The sequence below is a fragment of the Urtica dioica genome, chromosome 9, assembly GCF_054948205.1.
Source record: "Urtica dioica subsp. dioica isolate 48M chromosome 9, U.dioica_male_clone48M_v1_H2, whole genome shotgun sequence".
In the NCBI taxonomy this organism is placed as follows: domain Eukaryota; kingdom Viridiplantae; phylum Streptophyta; class Magnoliopsida; order Rosales; family Urticaceae; genus Urtica; species Urtica dioica.
In genome coordinates, this window is record NC_142764.1 from 23,857,147 (window position 1) to 23,876,917 (window position 19,771).

The window sequence follows — 19,771 nt, forward strand, 5'->3', positions numbered from 1 at the left end:
AGTTTTAACTGTAGACTGATGATATACATAACTAATAAAAACAGTCCCCATTAGTTTTTTTTATTTTATTTTTTTATAAATTTCTTGATAAAAATAACTGTAGCCCTGACTATCGATAGCTACTTCACAATGAAAATGTATCATTCCACTGTGGGAATACTCTCTCATAAACCACTGTATATACTTTAGCTAAGAAAGAACTTTTGTCCTTTTATTTATTTATTTTTGTTTTTTGTTGAAATATATATGATTTTTAATTTTTATTTTTTGTTGCTCGAGTGAAATATATATCATGCTACGAATTCCTTTTATTTTGGGTAATAGGATAAGATAAGATATGAACGAGCGAGCACGTACGGTCCTCGTACAACGCTTTATCGTCCAAACAAACTCAATCTACCGTTTCTTATTCATACATCATCACCAGTTCACCACACCATTAATAACATCTCAATATATTTTATTTAGGATGACAAGAGTACGATCTTGATTCCGTCGATGGAGATGGGGTCTCTGGTCCGCGGGACCAAAGTGACAATGACAGAGTCATCGTCCTCGGCGCCAACGTCCTCGAGAAGCTCCGATATCCCGAGCTTCAGCGCCACCTTCTGGGGCCCACCGGAGGCGTTCCTCTTGATCTCGTGTGGCACGTTTCCAAATGAGCCGGCGTACTCCGACTTGTCCGGCGCCGTGGCCACCGTCCCTTCCTCCTCGTCGTCCACGTACACGTCGAACTTCACCGCCACCTGTCGGTCAAAGTCAATCCCCTCCACCACCAGCACCTCCTCTTCCTCGTCCTTCTCCGACGCCGACCTCCCGGATTTCGGCCGGGGAACCTCCACCGACACCACCGAGTCGCGAAGAGTTATCGGAAAGTCCGATAGAGAGATCCTCTTCCCCGCTTCCGCTTCCGCAGCCACGGCTTCTCCGACGACGAGAGACGCGAAACCCTTCTTGAAGTTCTTCTTCTTCTTGCCCTTCCCTCCCTTTCCCCGCTTCGACGTGGGCCGGCTCGAGAGCCAGGGGATGGGGACGGGGTCGTAGACGTAGCCGAGCTTCCGCGTGTCGAGGCAGTCGCGCACCTTGACCCTCACGAGCCGGGCGTTTTCGTCGTAGAACAGGAACGCGGCGTCGAGCCAGTCGGGATCGGAAATGTCCCGCCTCTTTTTCCCCGGGACGTTCTCCTTCCAGAGGTTCCACATGCGGTCGACGTTTCCGTGGTGGGCGTAGAATATCGGGTCCCGCCCCGCGGAGTAGAAGTTCCCCATGTTCTCCCCGTTCGGGGTGGCCGCACTCCTCTCCGACCCCGTGAGCACGTGGATCTGAGTGTGCGGCGTGTTCTCGATGGCCCCGGGGGAGTTCTCCACGGGGTCGCCCTCGCGGTAATCCGCCCCGAAGAACAGCGAGGGAAGCTTCGACGACGACACCATCTGCCGGTACATGGTCCCGAGATTCTCCCGGATCTGATCCCTGTCCGGCTTCGCAGCGTTCTCGGGGCTGTTCCGGTTCCGGTAGTCGTAATCCAAGTCCACCACGTACGGCGGCTGGTGAAGCTTGCTCCGGAACTCGTCGTACAAGGATGACCTAGGGTTAGTGAACATGGCGGGCATGGTCATCCCCGCCGGAGCGTCCCAGTTCCAGAAGGGTATCGCGAAGTTCGGGTCGTCGATGAGCTTGCCGAGGATCCTCTCGTAGAAGTAGAGGTACCATCGGTGGAATGGGAAGAAGAGCCAGTTGTTGTGGACTTGGAGGTCGAGGTCTCCGAAGCCGACCTGGTTGTAAGCGCCGTTGCAGTACGCGCAGTGGACCATGGCCTGCTGGATGAAGCTCCGGGGGTCGTCGTCGGGAAGGGCCTTCATTCGCCGGAGAGCCTCCTCGTACTTGGCCACGTAGGATGGGTCGGCCGAGTGGGCCGCGGGCCTGACGCGGAGTCTCGGCGGGGCCCGCGGGCGGTAATCGACGATGGTGGGGGTGAAAGGGGGGCAACACTCGGCCTTGACTCCGGCCGGGAGGCCGTCGGGGGTGTCGCACTTGGAAAGGTCCGGCGGGAGGATTGGATTGGCGGCGGCGAATGGGTGGTCTGAGGAAACAGTGGTGGCGGCGGCGGCTCCACAGAGGCCGAGAAGGACGTCTCTCCGGTCGAGTTTCAGGGGAGTTGGGTGGTCGGAGTCGTTGGCTTTGCATGAGATTGAGGATGGTGTTCTCTTCGATGGTTTGAGAGAAGTTATTGTTACGAGAGGGGGTGAGAGGAGGGAAAAGGATATCATTTTGATTTTTTTAAGATAAAGATTTGCAATATGGTATGAAATATTGGTGTGCTGTATTACTTGTTTTAAGACCATCGTTTTATAGACGGGATATTTTATTTTTTTGGCATATATTTATTTCCATCTAGTATCATTTGAAAATATTTTACATGTGTTGAAACTTCAAAAGATTCGCTTCTGCAAAGGTAGAAGACCACGTGATTAGCTTCGTAAGTGACCTTAGTATTTGATCAATAGGGTTTTCTATTTAATACCCTACCACGATGGAACTTATTCGGAAAAAAAATATTAAGAATAAATATTCAAAACATTTTTTGTCAAATTTTTTTTTTGGGTGTGTCGTGCGACTTTCTTGTTCGCCTGTTAACACCGGTGGACACCGCTAAGATTTATGTATACCACGTTTTGTTCATTTTTCTAAATTCGAGACAGTAATCTTTCTAAAGAGATACACAGTTGAAGACCCGCAGTTTCTAGAAAAGAAAAAAAGATTGCAGCGACGAAAGAGCTGGTAATATAATTCGCACCAACTATCAAGACAACGTAGAAAATCACGTTCTCACAGTAACGATGTCAATATGCTAATTATTCCAAAGGTATGAGAAACGTAAACCAATGTTCTTAATAACTCACGCATAACATGGCTTGTCATTGTAAGTAAATTATAGTAAACCAATGAATTACTTTATTTTCCAGTAGGACAACACAAGACTAACACTCGTGGTTTATAACTAACCGCCAATAGTTTATTAAAGACGTTGTGAATATTCTTTCACAAATGGTGTCTTTTTGTGCTACGCATACATCATACTCGTCTAAATGAAACATATATATTTATGAAATTATTAATGCTAACTACTATTTAAGGAATGTTTCATTCCCACATGATGCTAACTAATTTTTACGTACAGAATCTCTGAGATCTAATGCTTTCTTTGAACCGTCATATATATATATATATATATATTATTGTACGCGTTCATTTGACTGGTAGATTCGTAGCAGCTCGTAGAATAAAAGAGATGATTGGTCTCTTTGTTTATTGGTTGGTGGGCCGGATGATAAGACTAAGAATAGTCAATAAAATAATTTCCATTTGTTCAAGCAATTATTTTGCTGGCGAAAAAGATGCCAATGGTAGTTTCGAAATCTTAGATGAATTTGGAATAGCGGTAAATAATTTAAGAAATTCAAAATAGAAAAGAAAAAACAAATAACCATCACTTGTAGAGATGAAAATGGGTAGAGATAGGGTCTACAAACTTAGGGTATTTTTACTTATTTAATATTGTATATTTTAAGAACAAATTAAATAAACAAATCTTAAAAAATACTTAAATTAATAAAAACATACGCCAAAATTTACTTAGAATTCATAATAATAATTTTAAACAGATAGCGTATAAGTAAGACAGTTGAAAATCATACTCTACTTATACACATATTATTTTTAAGGAGTAATATTTGTATTCCATTCATTATTCATTTATTCGGGTAACATCTACTTATAATGTCTAAGATCTCATGGGTACATGAATATGCCAGGAAAAATTGTCATCCATTAGAGGGCATGTGTTGGAAACGTGACTAATAATTAAAACGGTATTCTTGTTTTCCTTCGTTTCCCTCTTTGATTGTTTCTCTTTCTTTATTCTTTGTTTATTCCACTTTTATTTTTTATATACATTTATCATGTCCAAATTTTTTATTTATTTATCATAAAGTAAAAAGAAACGATGCAGAGAATCAAGGCAATAAAAGAGTAATATATTAATTGATTCACAATAGCTGTAGGCTTTATACAAGGACAATAGGCAATTATTTTTACATAAAGAAAAACCAATGAATTAAAGGCTGTTTTAAAAAAAAAAATTAATATTCCTGTTGGTGCTGATCCATGCCAAATATTTTGCACCAATTACAGTTACCCTGCCTGTAGCTGTGTACTGGGTGAGTCTCTGCATGGTACTTGGCAGTGGTCATGTGCAAAATAGGCAAGAGAATTGCTATTGATAAAACGACTTCACAGTTTACTCGTTTTTGTTGATATTCCCCTTCAATTCCAACGCACCTATTAGCATAACCTTCAACTTGTTTATGAGTTTGTCAAAGAAGGCTCCATTTGTTAATATACCAGCAGTTTGATCAGTGGTTGGGACATGATTAACACATAGGGCCTTCATTCTCAATTTGTTCTCTAACAAAATAGAGATCAAGCTCTATATGTTTTGTTCTGGCGTGTAGTATTGGGTCGGCCGAAAGCGAGACCGTTCTGAGATTGTCGAACCAGATGGTCGGCGTCTGTGTTTGCTTTACTTTAAGCTCATGTAGCAGCGATTGAAACCATAGAATTTATGCAGTAGCTGAAGCCAAGCTTCTGTACTATGATTTCATCGATGATCTTGACACGGTGGATTGTTTTTTTGAAGACCACGCGACCAGATTTCCACCAAGATATTTGCACAACCCGGAAGTTGATTTCCTGTGTCTATATCTGAAGCTCAATCGGCATCTAAAAAGCCAATAAGGTTAAGTGAGATCAAGGGAGTTATGTGAAGACCATAGCTAACCATTCCTTTCAAGTAGCGTAGATCATGCTTGAGAGCATTCTAGTGTTGATCTTAGGGGCAATGCATGAATTGGTTCAACTTGTTCACGTTGTAGGAGATCTTCGACGAGTGATGGTGGCGTATTGTAAGGCACCAACAAGACTGCGGTATTTAGTGCTCTCCTCAATGGGGTCACCATCATGAGCAGACAAGCAGAGACTCGAGACCATCAGTGTTGGAGAAGGTGTTGCACCATCCATACCCGCACGCTTGAGAAGGTCGCGAATGTAAGCAGATTGGCTGAGATAAAGACCACTTCTTGTTAGAGATACTTCAATGCCAAGGAAGTAATGAAGAGGACCAAGATCCTTGAGAGCGAATTGTTGGTGAAGGAGTGAGGGCCGATCGATCTCCGATGATGAGCTACCAACAACAATGATATCATCGACGTAGATTAAGACAAAGATCGTCAAGGCCGTGGTGTGATAAGTACGATTCATTCACAATTATCAATGCAACCGAGACTTGTTCTTGAAGCTTTTGATGTTATTTTGTAGTTTTTAGTGATTTTTCAGAGTTTTTTTAGTAAAAAAAAGAGCTTTTGGAGCTTCATCGAGAAAAAGGAGATATTCGGGAGCTAAACGGGGATGTTTTGGAATTCACTGAAAGTCTGAAAAGCAATTTTGGAGCACGGAGGCGCAAAAAAAGTCAAAGTCTCACGCGTCGATCGCGTTGCTCCAAACACGAGACATTGTCAAGATTTTTTTACATTGGTACGGGGCACCTGTTTTATGGCACGTCGCGCCTTCAAAAAATTTACACCGGTGCGACGCGCCACTCCGCAGACCTAGTCTCGTTTTGCCCACCTTTTGATGTGTTTTTTACCCTTGGATCAAATTCAAGGGTCTAAAAAGCTCCACAAACTCACATGTATTTTGAGTTTATGCTCATTTTTTATGAGACTGGATTTTGAAGTGTTTGGAGAGCCTTAGGAGGTCTTCCTCCACTAGCAGGTTTTTTCGGAAAACTTCATTTATTCTGGTGTGGGTGACAGGCAGGCCTATATTTCTTGGTTTCAATAGGACTCCTTACAAGCGTTGTTTCTATATACTATTACCTAAAAATAATTACGTTATTAATGACTGGACGAAACCAAGAAATAACCCCTCATGTGCAAAATTGTAGAAAGCAAAGTGGGGCTTTTCAGAAAAAAGGTCAATGAGAAGAAGAAGAAGAAGAAGAAGAAGAAGAAGAAGAAGAAGAAGAAGAAGAAGAAGAAGAAGAAGAAGTAATTGACAAGCATCTCCAACCTATTCCTCACCACCACCTTTTCCATAGTTTTACCCCTCTATCTCTACCTCTTTTTTATTACTTGTGCTTGAACTCTAGTTTATTTTTCTTTTCCATTTTAGTTTGAATCTTATGTAGTTAATAAAATATAACTATTGTTAATCTTGATTGAGAGTTTGGATTCCTTGTTAAATTGGTTTTGAATATTGATTGTTGAATGACTATGTCTTTCCTTGTGTGTTTACGTTGCTCATTTCAATATTGTTTTGCTTAATCGTAGTCATGAGTAGCTAAACACATAGGCGGGGTATGATGTAGTTGGGTGAATTGAATTGGTTAGTAAATTATTCTAGGTTTTACTCAAATGTGGTTTGTTTTGTGGTGTTCAAGAGAATTTGGGTGGTTAATATCATTGCTTGGCTTAGTTAATTAGGTAGCGAATCTCTAGATCTGTTTAGACACCGAAGGTGACAATCGAATGTGTTTAACCCGTTCTCTCATCCACCTACTTAGTTCTATAGAAAGACTATGGGGTTTGTGTAATTGTTTGAATTCTCATAACAAATGCAATTGTTGATTTATTTTAATACAAAAAATTGGCTACGTAAGCCACCTAAATTATAAGAATTGTAAATTAGTCAACCTTTGGTAAATACTTTGTAAATAGCCAACTTGCATACGTGACAGCCTATTAACTACCTAAAATATATGTTTGGTTGTGTTAAATAAGGCTTTTATTAATCTGTTAATAAGTTTACTTGGCTATTTACAAGAAATTAATCAAAGGTGGGCTATATCTCAATCCACTATATCCGTGTGGGTATATAACTTAATAACCCATTTTAATAAGATTCAAGCTAAGAAGTGTAATTTCGTCAAACAATTAGGCTCGTTTAAATATATGAGTAGAGTACCACTACAATAAATAGACTATTAGTTTATTAGTCGATGATAAATGAATTAATAGTGATGATAAAATAATGTCTTCGTTTATGGGAAATCAAGTGAACGTCATATAATGTGCTAGTATGGCTCATGATAGATTAGAATAGTGTTTAGTAGTTATTTTTAGAAACTTATCAGTTCAGTGTTGACTGACTGTAGACTAATGATATACATAACTAATGGAATCCGTCCCCATAATTTTTAAAATCATTTACTTGATAAAATTGTAGCCCTGACCAACGATAGCTACATCACAATTAATATACTGTCACTTCAGCTAAGAGCTTTTGTCCATGAAAAAGTTTTTATTTTGGGTAATAGGATAAGATAAGATATGAACGAACAAGCACGTGTGATCCTCGTACAAAGCTTTATTGTCCAAAGCCAAACATACTCAATCCACCGTTTCTTATTCATACATCGTCACCAGTTCACCACACCATTAATAACATCTCAATATATTTATTTAGGAAGACAAGAGTACGATCTTGATTCCGTCGATGGAGATGGGGTCTCTAGTCCGCGGGACCAGAGTGACAATGACAGAGTCATCGTCCTCGGCGCCAACGTCCTCGAGAAGCTCCGATATCCCGAGCTTCAGCGCCACCTTCTGGGCCCCACCGGAGGCGTTCCTCTTGATCTTGTGTGGCACGTTTCCGAATGAGCCGGCGTACTCCGACTTGTCCGGCGCCGTGGCCACCGTCCCCTCCTCCTCGTCGTCCACGTACACGTCGAACTTCACCGCCACCTGTCGGTCAAAGTCAATCCCCTCCACCACCAGCACCTCCTCTTCCTCGTCCTTCTCCGACGCCGACCTCCCGGATTTCGGCCGGGGAACCTCCACCGACACCACCGAGTCGCGAAGAGTTATCGGAAAGTCCGATAGAGAGATCCTCTTCCCCGCTTCCGCTTCCGCAGCCACGGCTTCTCCGACGACGAGAGACGCGAAACCCTTCTTGAAGTTCTTCTTCTTCTTGCCCTTCCCTCCCTTTCCCCGCTTCGACGTGGGCCGGCTCGAGAGCCAGGGGATGGGGACGGGGTCGTAGACGTAGCCGAGCTTCCGCGTGTCGAGGCAGTCGCGGACCTTGACGCGGACGAGCCGGGCGTTCTCGTCGTAGAACAGGAACGCAGTGTCGAGCCAGTCCGGGTCACGGATGTCCCTGCGCTTATTACTCCCTTTCCTACTGGGGATGTCCTCCTTCCAGATGTTCCACATGCGGTCGACGTTGCTGTGGTGGGAGTAGAAGATCGGGTCCCTCCCCGCCGAGTAGAAGTCGCCCATGTTCTCCCCATGCTCGCACTTCTCCGACCCGGTGAGCACGTGGATTTCCGAGTGGGGCGTGTTCTCAATCGACCCGGGGGAGTTCTCCGCCGAGGAGCCGGCGCGGTACTCTCCCCCGAAGAACAGCGAGGGAAGATTCGACGACACCATCTGCCGGTACATCGTGACGCGATTCTCCCGGATCTGCTCCTCCCTCGGCTTCGCCACGTTGTTCTCTATGTTCTTGTAGTCGTAGTTCAGGTCCACCACGTACGGCGGCTGGTGAAGCTCGCTCCGGAGCACGTCGTAGAGCGGGGAATTAGGGTTTTCTGTGAACATGGTGGGCATGGTCATCCCCGCCGGCGCGTCCCAGTTCCAGAAGGGGATCGCGAAGTTCGGGTCGTCGATGAGCTTGCCGAGGATCCTCTCGTAGAAGTAGAGGTACCATCGGTGGAATGGGAAGAAGAGCCAGTTGTTGTGGACTTGGAGGTCGAGTTCTCCGAATCCGACCTGGTTGTAAGCGCCGTTGCAGTACGCACAGTGGATCATGGCCTGCTGGGTGAAGCTCCGGGGATCTTCGTCGGGAAGGGCCTTCATTCGCCGGAGAGCCTCCTCGTACTTGGCCACGTAGGACGGGCTGGCCGAGTGGGCCGCGGGCCTCACGCGGGGCCTGGGCGGGGCCCGCGGCCGGTAATCGGTGATGGTGGGGGAGACGGGGGGGCAGCACTCGGCCACGACGCCGTCCGGGAGGGTGTCAGGGGTGTCGCACGTGGACAGGTCCGGCGGGAGGATTGGCTTGGCCGAGGCCGCAGAAGTGGCGGCGGCGGCGGCTCCGCAGAGGCCTCCGAAGCCGAGAAGGACGTCCCTCCGGTCAAGTTTTGGCGGAGCCTGGTCGGAGTCGTTGGCTTTGCATGAGATTGAGGATGGTATTCTGTTTGACGACGTTCGTTTCAGAGACGTTATGGTGACGAGAGGTGGTGTGAGGAGGGAAAAGCAAGTCATGCTTTTTTTTAATATGGTATAAACTATTGGTGCTGTCTTGCTTGTTTTATGACGATCACTTTATATAGCACGGATTTTGATTTCTTATCTTTATTTTTTATAATTATTTTCAGAAGGAAATATTTAACATGTGTTATAACTCCACAAGATATTATTCACCGGCATGTTTTTAACTTTCATGTGATCTGCTAGATATCAAACTGTACTCTGTTTTCTCTGATCTCAAACCATAGAGCTGCGCATATTTTCAACATGATTCAAGGGCCGAGTCAGCGTTGGAGCCAAATCGCTAAGCAACAAAGTAAGACGGTGACTCCCTCAAAAAAAAAAAAAAAAAAAGTAAGACGGTGATATCTCCCCCAAAACAAGCCTCCAAATTTGACTCCACTTATTCTTTCTAAAATAATGCTAACATGTAATTAACAAAAAAAAAAAAGATCTCATAGCCTTATCAGTGTGTGGGTAGCTATATATCCCTAGCCAAAATATATCGAGGGAATGATATTCATACATGGACTTTTAATACTGTGTAGAAAACTATATTATTAGTTCATATATGATTAAAAGATCAACTAAATAATGAATATCACAGGAAAAGTGGCTTACATAATTAAGTATAAAAGCATGATGGTTGTGAAGGTTCTTGTTTGCTTGATTATTTATGTCATCAAAGATTTGGGTTGTGAAAGAGTTTAGTTCCGTTTAAGATAGAGAGATCGATGCCTGACTGTCGAAGAACTTTGTCTTATCAATTTAGTATAGTGATGTTAACAAATTGATATCACGTTTATTCGAACTTTTCTTCTTATTTATACATAATGTGCTTAACAGTTATTTCTAGGAACAGTAAAAAACTTGCGGACTCGGTCAAAGAACTTTTTCTCTCTCTCGTGAAAGCCCATCAGGAAACAAAAAAACCCTAGCTTTCTAGCAGCGCCGCTGCTCTTCTCCCTCCTGGGATCTGGGCGTCCGGTGTGGCTCCGGCCCGGGGGAGAGGCATCGCTGGAGGAGACGACGCTGGTGGTCCTTCTCCTTCCCGTTTTCATTTTTTAGCCCCCTTTTCCAAAAAACCATCCGAAATCATTTCCACTCGTCGGCCTCTCTTCTCGGCACCGGTCCCGTCTACGGCGGAGAGCGACCTCGGTTGAGATTTTATCCCGGCGCCGTCCTCCTCCCACGGCGTTGGTGGGAGCTCAGTTCTCTCTCCTCGGTTTCGACGGCTTTGCCTCGGCGTGGTTCCCATCCTCGGAGTCGGGATTTATTCGGCGAAGATCGGGTCCTCGTGGGTGAGTTTTTACCCGGAATCTTCCCCCCCCCCCAAAGTCGGCGGCAGTGAGGCTGTTTTCTTGGGCGAGGTTAGAGCGCTGGGGGAGGATGAGTTCTCAGTTTTTGGGCGTTTGTTTTATGTTTATTTCAGTTGTTTTTAATTCTGGTATTGTAGTGAACCTGTCTTTTAATTGTTGTGTTTTGGTTTTTTTGACTTGTTTTGGAGCCGGATTAGCCGTAGTCTCCGTTCCCGCAATGGATTTCCTGTTAGGTTTTGATTTATGCAGGTTGAAGAGCCATTTTTTTCGTGGCCATCGGACCGAGGTTGGTTGGATTTTTCCACCGCCAATCTTTGGGTTTTTGAACGAGCCTCTTGTGTGCTCTATTTGTGCTTGTAATTCTTCCCGTTGTCGGAAGTATGCACGTATCGTACTTTTACCGGATCTTAGTGTTAGATTCACTTCGACTTAGGTCTTGGTGTTCCATGTACTAAGGTGTTATTCTCCTGTATTGATGAGTTTTTTACCCAATTTTAATGGAAAATCCGTTTATTAAAAAAAACAGTTATTTCTAGGAACATAGTTCAGTGTTGACCAGGTCCGGCCCAAGGGAAGGGCGAGAGGGATAACGGCCCAAGGCCCCCTCCTAAAGAAGGCTCATTTTTAGATTTGATGTTATGCTGTTATTAGTTTATATACCAAATAAATAAATAAACGTAAGTCAGGATTGATAAGGAAACAGTAAATGGCATCAGCTAGTAGCAATTTTTATTATTTGGACAAAAATAATAGCAACTATGTTCTTGGACACTTTTACTAGTAACTGTAAACTTATGGGGCCGTTTGGTTTAGTTTTCTAAACTCGTTTTCTGTTTTTAAATTCTGTTTTCTGATTCTAATTTTTAAATTTAAAAAACAGATTTAGAATTACATTTCAGAATATTTTAAATGTTGTTTGGTTATGTTTTCCATTCAATTGTATAGATATAAAATAGAAAACAACTTTTCATTGTTTTCTGTTTTCTAAACAAATTTCAAAGAAAACAGAAACATGATTCTAAATCTGTTTTATGAATTTATAACCAAACAGTTTTTCTAAAACTGTTTTCTAGAATTCAGAATCAGAAAATAGAAAACATGAACAGAAAACATAACCAAACGGCCTCATATATCTACAATGTTATTAGTTGTAGACTTGTAAGTCTATATTTTATGATAACTGTATACTTTCATGTCTAAAATTACTAGTAAAAATGTCAAAAAAACATAGTTGCTATTATTTTGGTCATAATTATCAAAATTGTTATTAGTTGATGTCATTTCCCCTAAGGAAACTCATGTTAACGGAAGGTTTTCTCTAGCAACGAGTAAAGCCCGTTAACAAGAAAAAGCCCAAAAATCTCGCTCAACCAAGAAAAGTCAGCAATAAAGCGTTATTATTGGGCTGATTTTAAAGTTTGTTAGTTTGTTTTTTGTTTTTTTAAGGAGGGCTGATTTTAAAGCTAATAATAGCTTTTTAAACGTTAAAAAAAATGCATGGATATTATATCGAGAAACCAAACGTTTTCTTTACAACATTAAAGTGGTATTATACAGTTTTAATTCAAAATATTTTATAATACCAAATAGCAAAATAAAAAAAATAAAAATACATTGATCAAAAGTTCAAGAGAAGAAATATGTCAAAAAAGATAAAAAAAAGAAAGCTAATATCTCACAAATTGCAAGCTATTTCCAAGTTTTATCATTCTTTACCTCTAATTATTATTAGTTTATTTTTTTACTTTCTATGTTTATTGTTATTTTTATGTTAGTTTTTATTTGTGTCTATTTTTTAATTTATTTTTGTCAACATATTAGTCATTATTGCTATATTTTTTGTTAAGTAGATTTTGTGTAATTTTCTCGTTTTCTATTTTGTAATAACTTGTTTTTGTAATTAAATTGAGTTATCTTCTAATTTCATAGTTAATGTTTTGTTTAATGGTTAAATGTATAATATATTAATATATATAAATGAATTTAAATACAATTATAAAAGGCCCTTTTTCACCTCTCGCCCAAGGCGCCAAATTAGTTGACCCGGCTCTGGTGTTGATTGTAGACTAATGATATACATGACTAATGAAAACCGTTCCAATAATTTTTAAAATCATTTTCTTGATAAAATTATAGCCCTGACTAACCATAGCTACATCACAAGGAAAATGTATCACTCCACTTTGGGAATACTCTCTTCAGCTAAGAGGTTTGAACTTTGTTTTGAATTTTTTTTGTGTCGTTTTTGTCATTGAGTCATAATTTTTGATGTACTAAAATGATGGTATAAATATTGTGAAACTCTTCGAAGCTGTAGATGTCTGGGTTTGAATCACCCATGAGATACGCTTTTCTTATAATATCTCTTGTACCTCGAAAATTTCTTAAGGTTATATATATAAGAATACTGGAAGATACGACAGGCCTGAATTCAGAATGCACGAAGATGCAGTGAAATCCGAACGTAGGCAAAAACGTTTTTTTTTTCTGGAGAAAAGTGTTTCAGAGAGGGAGAGAGATAGGCTCGAAAAACAAGTGACGAATTCTAGAAATCTAACGTGGTTTATATATGAATCGTACCTGCTCGCGAATGGTAACGACGAACAATCGTACCTGTTTGTTTGAACGACAGTTATAGTCACAAATGACATGATCGTTGGCCAAACGACCGTTCATTTCTAAAACGATGCAACTGTTCGTTCAAACAGACATTAAAAAATAATCACCGTGCCAAATGATGCGACTGTTGGTAAGGCAACCGTCATGGCGAGAATCGTCGTGCGCCTACGTGCATAAGTATCTAAGTGCGCCTACAAAGCGCCACTAACGCCTCTACGTCGGAGTCTGACACCGACGTTGCGGCCACGCTTGCTTGTGCAACCAACGCGCGCAAGAGAGTGACAAGTGACACTTTCTAGGCTCTATAGCATTTAATAAGGATTATTAATTAAAACATGTATAAAAAGCTCAAATCTTTAGTGTTTGTTCTATGTGAGACTCTTACTCACACACACATTCTCTCACAAGACACTATTTTGTCTTTTAGTTAGTGAACAATAGGAAAAATAAATAATTGTTAAATAAAAATTGGTTTTCAACAATAACAATTAGGGGTGTTCATCCAAACCGCCAAACCAAACAACCCGATCATCCAAACCAAACCGCACTCTTTTATAAACCGCCTCATTAAAACCCGATGAAGTTTGGGTTATAACCAACCCAAACCGCATTTGTTTCGGGTTGGTTTGGTTTTTTATAGTCGTGAGATTGAGTTGAACCAAACCAACCCGACAGTGTTAATTCTTTAATTTTTTTAAGATTGCAAATATTTTATATGTACTATTGTTAAAAAAATATTATTTTTTAAATAATATTATAATTAAATAAAAAATACTCAGTATTATACTTTATTATTTGCGACTACATGAAAATTTGGTAATTAAAAATATGCATAATTTTTATTCTAATACGTATTTTTTTTAAAGATAAGTAAAATTTTGATTTTATTTGACAAAACGTTCTAGATATAATATACGTATATAATTTTCATTCGAGTTATAAAGTCATTTGTCAAGAATTATAATCCAAAATAACCAACCAAAACCAACCTGATTATTTTCGGGTTGGTTTGGTTTGGTTTTATCTTTCAATCGGGTTGGTTTGGATTTTAAAATTAAAATATTAGTTGTAACGATTCGGGTTGATAAAACATGAAAAAAATCGACTAACCCAACCCGATTACACCCCTAATAACAATACATAAAGCAGAGATTCGGCTTTTTGTAAAGTAAGCTCATTAACTTTTAACCCTATTTCGGAAAGGAAAAAAAAAGTGTACAAACATCATAACTATAAAGATAAAATATGTATTATAAAATTAAGCAAAACCATCATGATAATATTATCTAAGAATATCGTTTTGGCATTTCTAACTAAATGACTATATTAAAATATATTTACTCAAAATTAAGTCTCATGGGATTGCGTAGAGATGTGGCTTGGGATCCACGGGACTTGTCCGGTTTGTCGGCACAAAATGCCAGTGGAAGAGGGAGAGAGTGAGAGCAAGAGAGGGGTTTCTTCTCAGAGAGAGATTTGGGTTAGGTTTTCATTTAGAAACAATACAAGAAGCCGTGAAGAAGATGAAGAGGATTTGGAAGAAGAAGTAGAAGAGGACGATGATGAAGAAGAAGAGCCGAATTAAAGTAAAATTCAGTATTGATGAGTAAATGTATATGGATCCGTGCGAGCAAAAACGACATCGACGTACGTTGCATACAGCTAAAAAAAAACTACTTTTTCAATATAATAAATTACATAATTTTTTATTGAGAGAAAAAAGAAGATGGAAAACCTAGGTATGCATTGTTTTGATTAAATGTCTCTTCCCAATTTTTTACTCTTTTTGGGAGGAAAGTTCAAAAATCCATCTAGGAATATTCTATAAAATTTTGGTGATATAGTTATTTAAGAGAGTTTTGTGAACTCTGAGCTTCCAAAATTTTGTGAATTCAAACTTAACATAGAGAAAAGAACAAACTCATCATATGATAAAGAAAGAAACCGAAGCAAGGCCATTTCAGGAAATTAATTGCTGACGTGACCAGAATTTGAATTTACTTGAAGGTTTAGATGAAACCTCTTATTTTATTTTGTTCGGAGGTGATAAAAGCATTTAAACTTCGTCTCGGCTGTGCAAATATTTTTTTTGAGCAAGGCATTATTACACAATAATAATACAAAAGTACAAATATAGGGATTGAATAAATATAAAAATCTACTATACTACCACACAAGCACACTCCAGAATTAAATATTGTTTACCTTTTGTCATTTTTTTTTTTTTTGTAAATTTCAAGGACCTCATTATAACCTAATATGACACTATAGTAAGAACCTAAAATATTCGGTGCTTATTTTGAGACAGATAACTAGAGCGTTTTATTTGGAATATGCTATAACATAACAAGTATTTTAAGTGTAGAAAAATTTGTTGCAACTAGCTGCTTAATTGATTGTTTTTAGAATTTAACTCAAGTTTCATTTTATTAAAAAAAAAAAAATTTCACCAGCTTACAGTAAATTAAGTTAATTAAATTAACTATTTAGTTAATTTAATTTATTGCGGACTGATAGACTATTTTTTTTAATAAATAAAATTTATGTTACTTTTAAAAAGAAGATGAGTTATTGAGCTATTGATTTAATTGTCCCTTAAACTTAAATTTAAGTCACCTCTTTCAAATCTAATAGTTTGACAAACTCTGTAGTTAAAAATAATAATAAATAAATAAATAATCGGTTTTTCCCTATGGCTTTGCAAGTTGTAAATCCTTCATATGTCAACACTAGTATTAAAATAAGAAATTAATTGTAATTGTCCTTTAGTTGGTGTAAAATCAAAGAGATAATGGTGACAACGGAAGTGGCCTAACATACCAAACAAAATTGCACGAAGTGAATTTTTAATGTAATTAAAGCCCGCTTCTTCTTCTTACAACCCTGTGGACTCATTGCCTTCAATAATTTTCCTCTTTATTAATTTTTTTTTTTTTTTGTCGAAAATATAATCGATACCTATGTCAGTACAGAAATTCATGGCGACGGTAACTTCGACGTAAACAAACAATAATTCTAAAACTTTTGAGCTCATTGATGGCGGAGTTTTGTTTATGTGGGTTTAAATCACGTGCCCTAACTACTATTTCAATTGCTGTTAAATTTTATATCATTTTATAATAGTTAATAAGGTTACGTACGTGAGCACATTTTATATTCCATAATAAATTACTGAAATTAATTAGACAAGAGTTCTGGCGCAGAATTTATAAATTCAAAGACTTGGATGACCCTTTTACTCTTAGATCAGGTCACATAGGCATTAACCAAAGAAGGAATATGGACTAATTTACCACAGCCATATAAGTTTTAACGTACGGTTAAAAGCGTAGCCGAAGCTAGGTGAAGGTTGAAGAGGGTTATAGCCCGACTCTTTTAATCCTATAATTGAAATAGCTTCTATGCATTGATTATAAACATTTAATAAAGAGATTTGTAGGTGATTGTCTTTTTATTTTCTTTATATATTTTATTTTAAGGGAAGTTAAAGTTATAGTGTCAAACTATCATTTAAATAAAATAAATAACCAATCTTATATTATCTTCTCAAATTACTACTTTTATCATCAAAGAGTCGGAATCATATAAATTTATAATAATTTAGATCGTTACTTTTATCTAGAAATTTGAAAGCAAAAGATTCGAATTCTAACGATTTTGTTCTTAAGAGCTTTGCTATGTTTGACTCAGTTTGTCAAAATTTATGACTCAATTTTCTCAAATTTTACGCACATCTTCGTTCTTCCGTGGTTGATCCCTATTTTTTTAAATTTTTTTTCTTTTACGTTGAATAGAACGTCTTTCATAGATTAGTTCGTATAATCAGATTTATAATCTGTTTCATATTTTTTTAAATTTCGTGAATGGTAAATATTATTAACCATCGTATGGATATATAGTAAATATTATCAATCATCAGTTTCACATTTATTTTTTATTTATTTTGTGTGATAAATATTATTAATCATGCATACATATAGAGAAATTTCATTAATTGGGCTTAATAAGCCATTAAATATCAAGATTAGACCCTAATGTTTAAAAATATCTAAATATGGACTTTTGACCCAAAATCGGACAAAAATACCCTTGATTCAAAAAACCCATATTTTTCTCTCATTTTCAAATGATTTTCATCACACTTTTTCATGTTCGAATTGGTTGCGCTAGGATTAGAATTTTCGGTGGTCGAGCTCACCGCTGAGCTTTTTTTTTTTTTTTTTTTTTTTTATAAGGAATTTGGGTATGTGTTCAGTTTCGATTTTGAGGGTTTCACATTGTATTTCATCGTACAACATCGTATCGCATCGTACAGCATCGTACGACATCGTATTTCATCATGTCGTATTTCAGCATCGTATTTCATCATGTCGTACGATGTTGTACGATGCGATACGATGCTGTACGATGAAATACAATGTGAAACCCTCAAAATCGAAACTGAACACATACCCAAATTCCTTAAAAAAAAAAGAGCTCAGCGGTGAGCTCGACCACTGAAAATTCTAATCCTAGCGCAACCAATTCGAACATGAAAAAGAATTGTGATGAAAATCATTTGAAAATGAGAGAAAAATATGGGTTTTTTGAATCAAGGGTATTTTTGTCCGATATTGGGTAAAAAGTCCATATTCAGATATTTTTTAACATTAGGGTCTAATCTTGATATTTAATGGCTTATTAAACCCAATTAATGAAATTTCTCTACATATATACAGTAAGGATTATAAGCCAAACTATGTTTAGTGAGGATAAATAGCATTTATCTTCATGTATTTAATTTTATTAACCCCCTATATCATTTTTTTTATTATTTCACGAGAGAAAATATTATCAAGAGCTTAACTAGCCAATAGCAAACTTAAATTTTGATAAATAGCCAAAGTTTTGATAATTTTACAAAATAACCATTAATGAGAATCAAATATCCAAAATACACTTTTTTTTTTTAAATTTCAGAATTAATATAAAAAATGATGAGTCATTAAATGAGTTGACTATTCTTTCCTTAATTATCTCTCTCACCTTCTTTCAACGATATGTTTGTCTATTTTTATTCGATCGAGCTTAACTAGCCAATAGCAAACTTAAATTTTGATAAATAGCCAAAGTTTTGATAATTTTACAAAATAACCATTAATGAGAATCAAATATCCAAAATACACTTTTTTTTTTAAATTCCAGAATTAATATAAAAAATGATGAGTCATTAAATGAGTTGACTATTCTTTCCTTAATTATCTCTCTCACCTTCTTTCAACGATATGTTTGTCTATTTTTATTCGATCGAAGCTGGGGTTTCTATAATCACAAATATGCCGAAATTAACACAAATCTACCGATATTAACAATAAAATAAACACAAATATACCAAAATTAACACAAATTTACATACATATTTAAACACTAACACAAATAAATATAAGGATAAATTACACTATTGCCCCCTCAACTCTATGGTGTGTAACGATTGACCACCTGATAAATGAAAATGTACATCAGAGGACTTGAAATCCTACAATGTAACGATTAGCTCATTCTGTTAACTTGTATTGACGGAACTCGTTACCTTTCTCGTGTTTTAAGCACGTGATGTATGAATTTATTAGAATACCCTTATTCGAATGATTTATATAAACTCGGGGAAACAAAATTAGGGAAACAACAGACGAAATTAATTCGCGTGCTAGGGTTTCCAAAATCAATCAAGAGGCGCGATTTCAATCGAGGAAAATGGATGGGAGTCAGTCTTGGAGCAGCGAAACGTTGAATCGTTCTCAGCCTGGTACAAACGATGAAGCTCGATCCTCTGGCGAAGATCGTCGACGACCTAGTTGTCCGTGCGGACTGCCAAGCATCCAACGCACTTCGTGGACCGATGAGAATCCCGGGCGTCGATTTTTTGGGTGTTCTCGATATAAGGTATGTTATTTATGTAGAATGAATGTGTTTATCTTCTCAATTCATGGATTGGTGTGTGTTTATCTTCTCAATTCATGGAGTTTTAAATTTCGCAGAAAGGGATATGTAATGGGTGCGGGTTTTTAGAGTGGATAGATCCCTTGTCAACTATTTTGGCCTTCATGGCTCGGCTCTATCAGGTGGTCTTGACAAGGGTGCTTTACATGTCTTTGGCCATTGCTCTATTGGATTCATTAGAAATATTTGGTACTTGTAGGTGGCCACAAATGTCTCCTTGTTGTAACATTCTGCGACATAGTCAACAGGGTCCTCGTGCTTATGCCATATGCAAGCAATTGCATGGCCGCATGGTATACCTGTATGACACATTACACACATGAACAAAAACATGAACATATACGTGAAGTCTCAACAAGAACAAGTAAATGATCAAATACCTGATAGATCCCACCGTTTACAAGAACAAGTCTTGTTTTTCAAGTTAACCGCGTACATCCCACCATACATGTTTTTAACTTGGTAGTCATGTCCACCGGACCATTGTGCAATGTATAAAGATGAATTCTCTTTATTTTTTTTCTAATATTTTAGAAATTCTGGGACCTATACAAC

The 19,771-nt window shown here is 38.4% G+C and overlaps 2 protein-coding genes across 2 annotated transcripts; both read right to left on the reverse strand.

Annotated features, from left to right (window-relative positions):
- Nucleotides 1-293: 293 nt before the first annotated feature.
- LOC149385999 (polyphenol oxidase, chloroplastic-like) lies at nt 294-2,370 on the reverse strand. The gene has a single exon (XM_089626594.1). It carries the CDS (start codon nt 2,340-2,342, stop codon nt 465-467), a length of 1,878 nt encoding a protein of 625 aa, XP_089482720.1. The 5' UTR covers nt 2,343-2,370; the 3' UTR covers nt 294-464.
- Nucleotides 2,371-7,323: 4,953 nt separating this feature from the next.
- LOC149386000 (polyphenol oxidase, chloroplastic-like) lies at nt 7,324-9,369 on the reverse strand. The gene has a single exon (XM_089627149.1). It carries the CDS (start codon nt 9,312-9,314, stop codon nt 7,518-7,520), a length of 1,797 nt encoding a protein of 598 aa, XP_089483275.1. The 5' UTR covers nt 9,315-9,369; the 3' UTR covers nt 7,324-7,517.
- Between the last annotated feature and the right edge of the window lie 10,402 nt (nt 9,370-19,771).

What these genes read in the sequence shown, in the direction of transcription:
- LOC149385999 (XM_089626594.1), bottom strand. Translation starts at nt 2,342, where the DNA reads ATGGTCTTAAAACAAGTAATACAGCACACCAATATTTCATACCATATT.
- LOC149386000 (XM_089627149.1), bottom strand. Translation starts at nt 9,314, where the DNA reads ATGACTTGCTTTTCCCTCCTCACACCACCTCTCGTCACCATAACGTCT.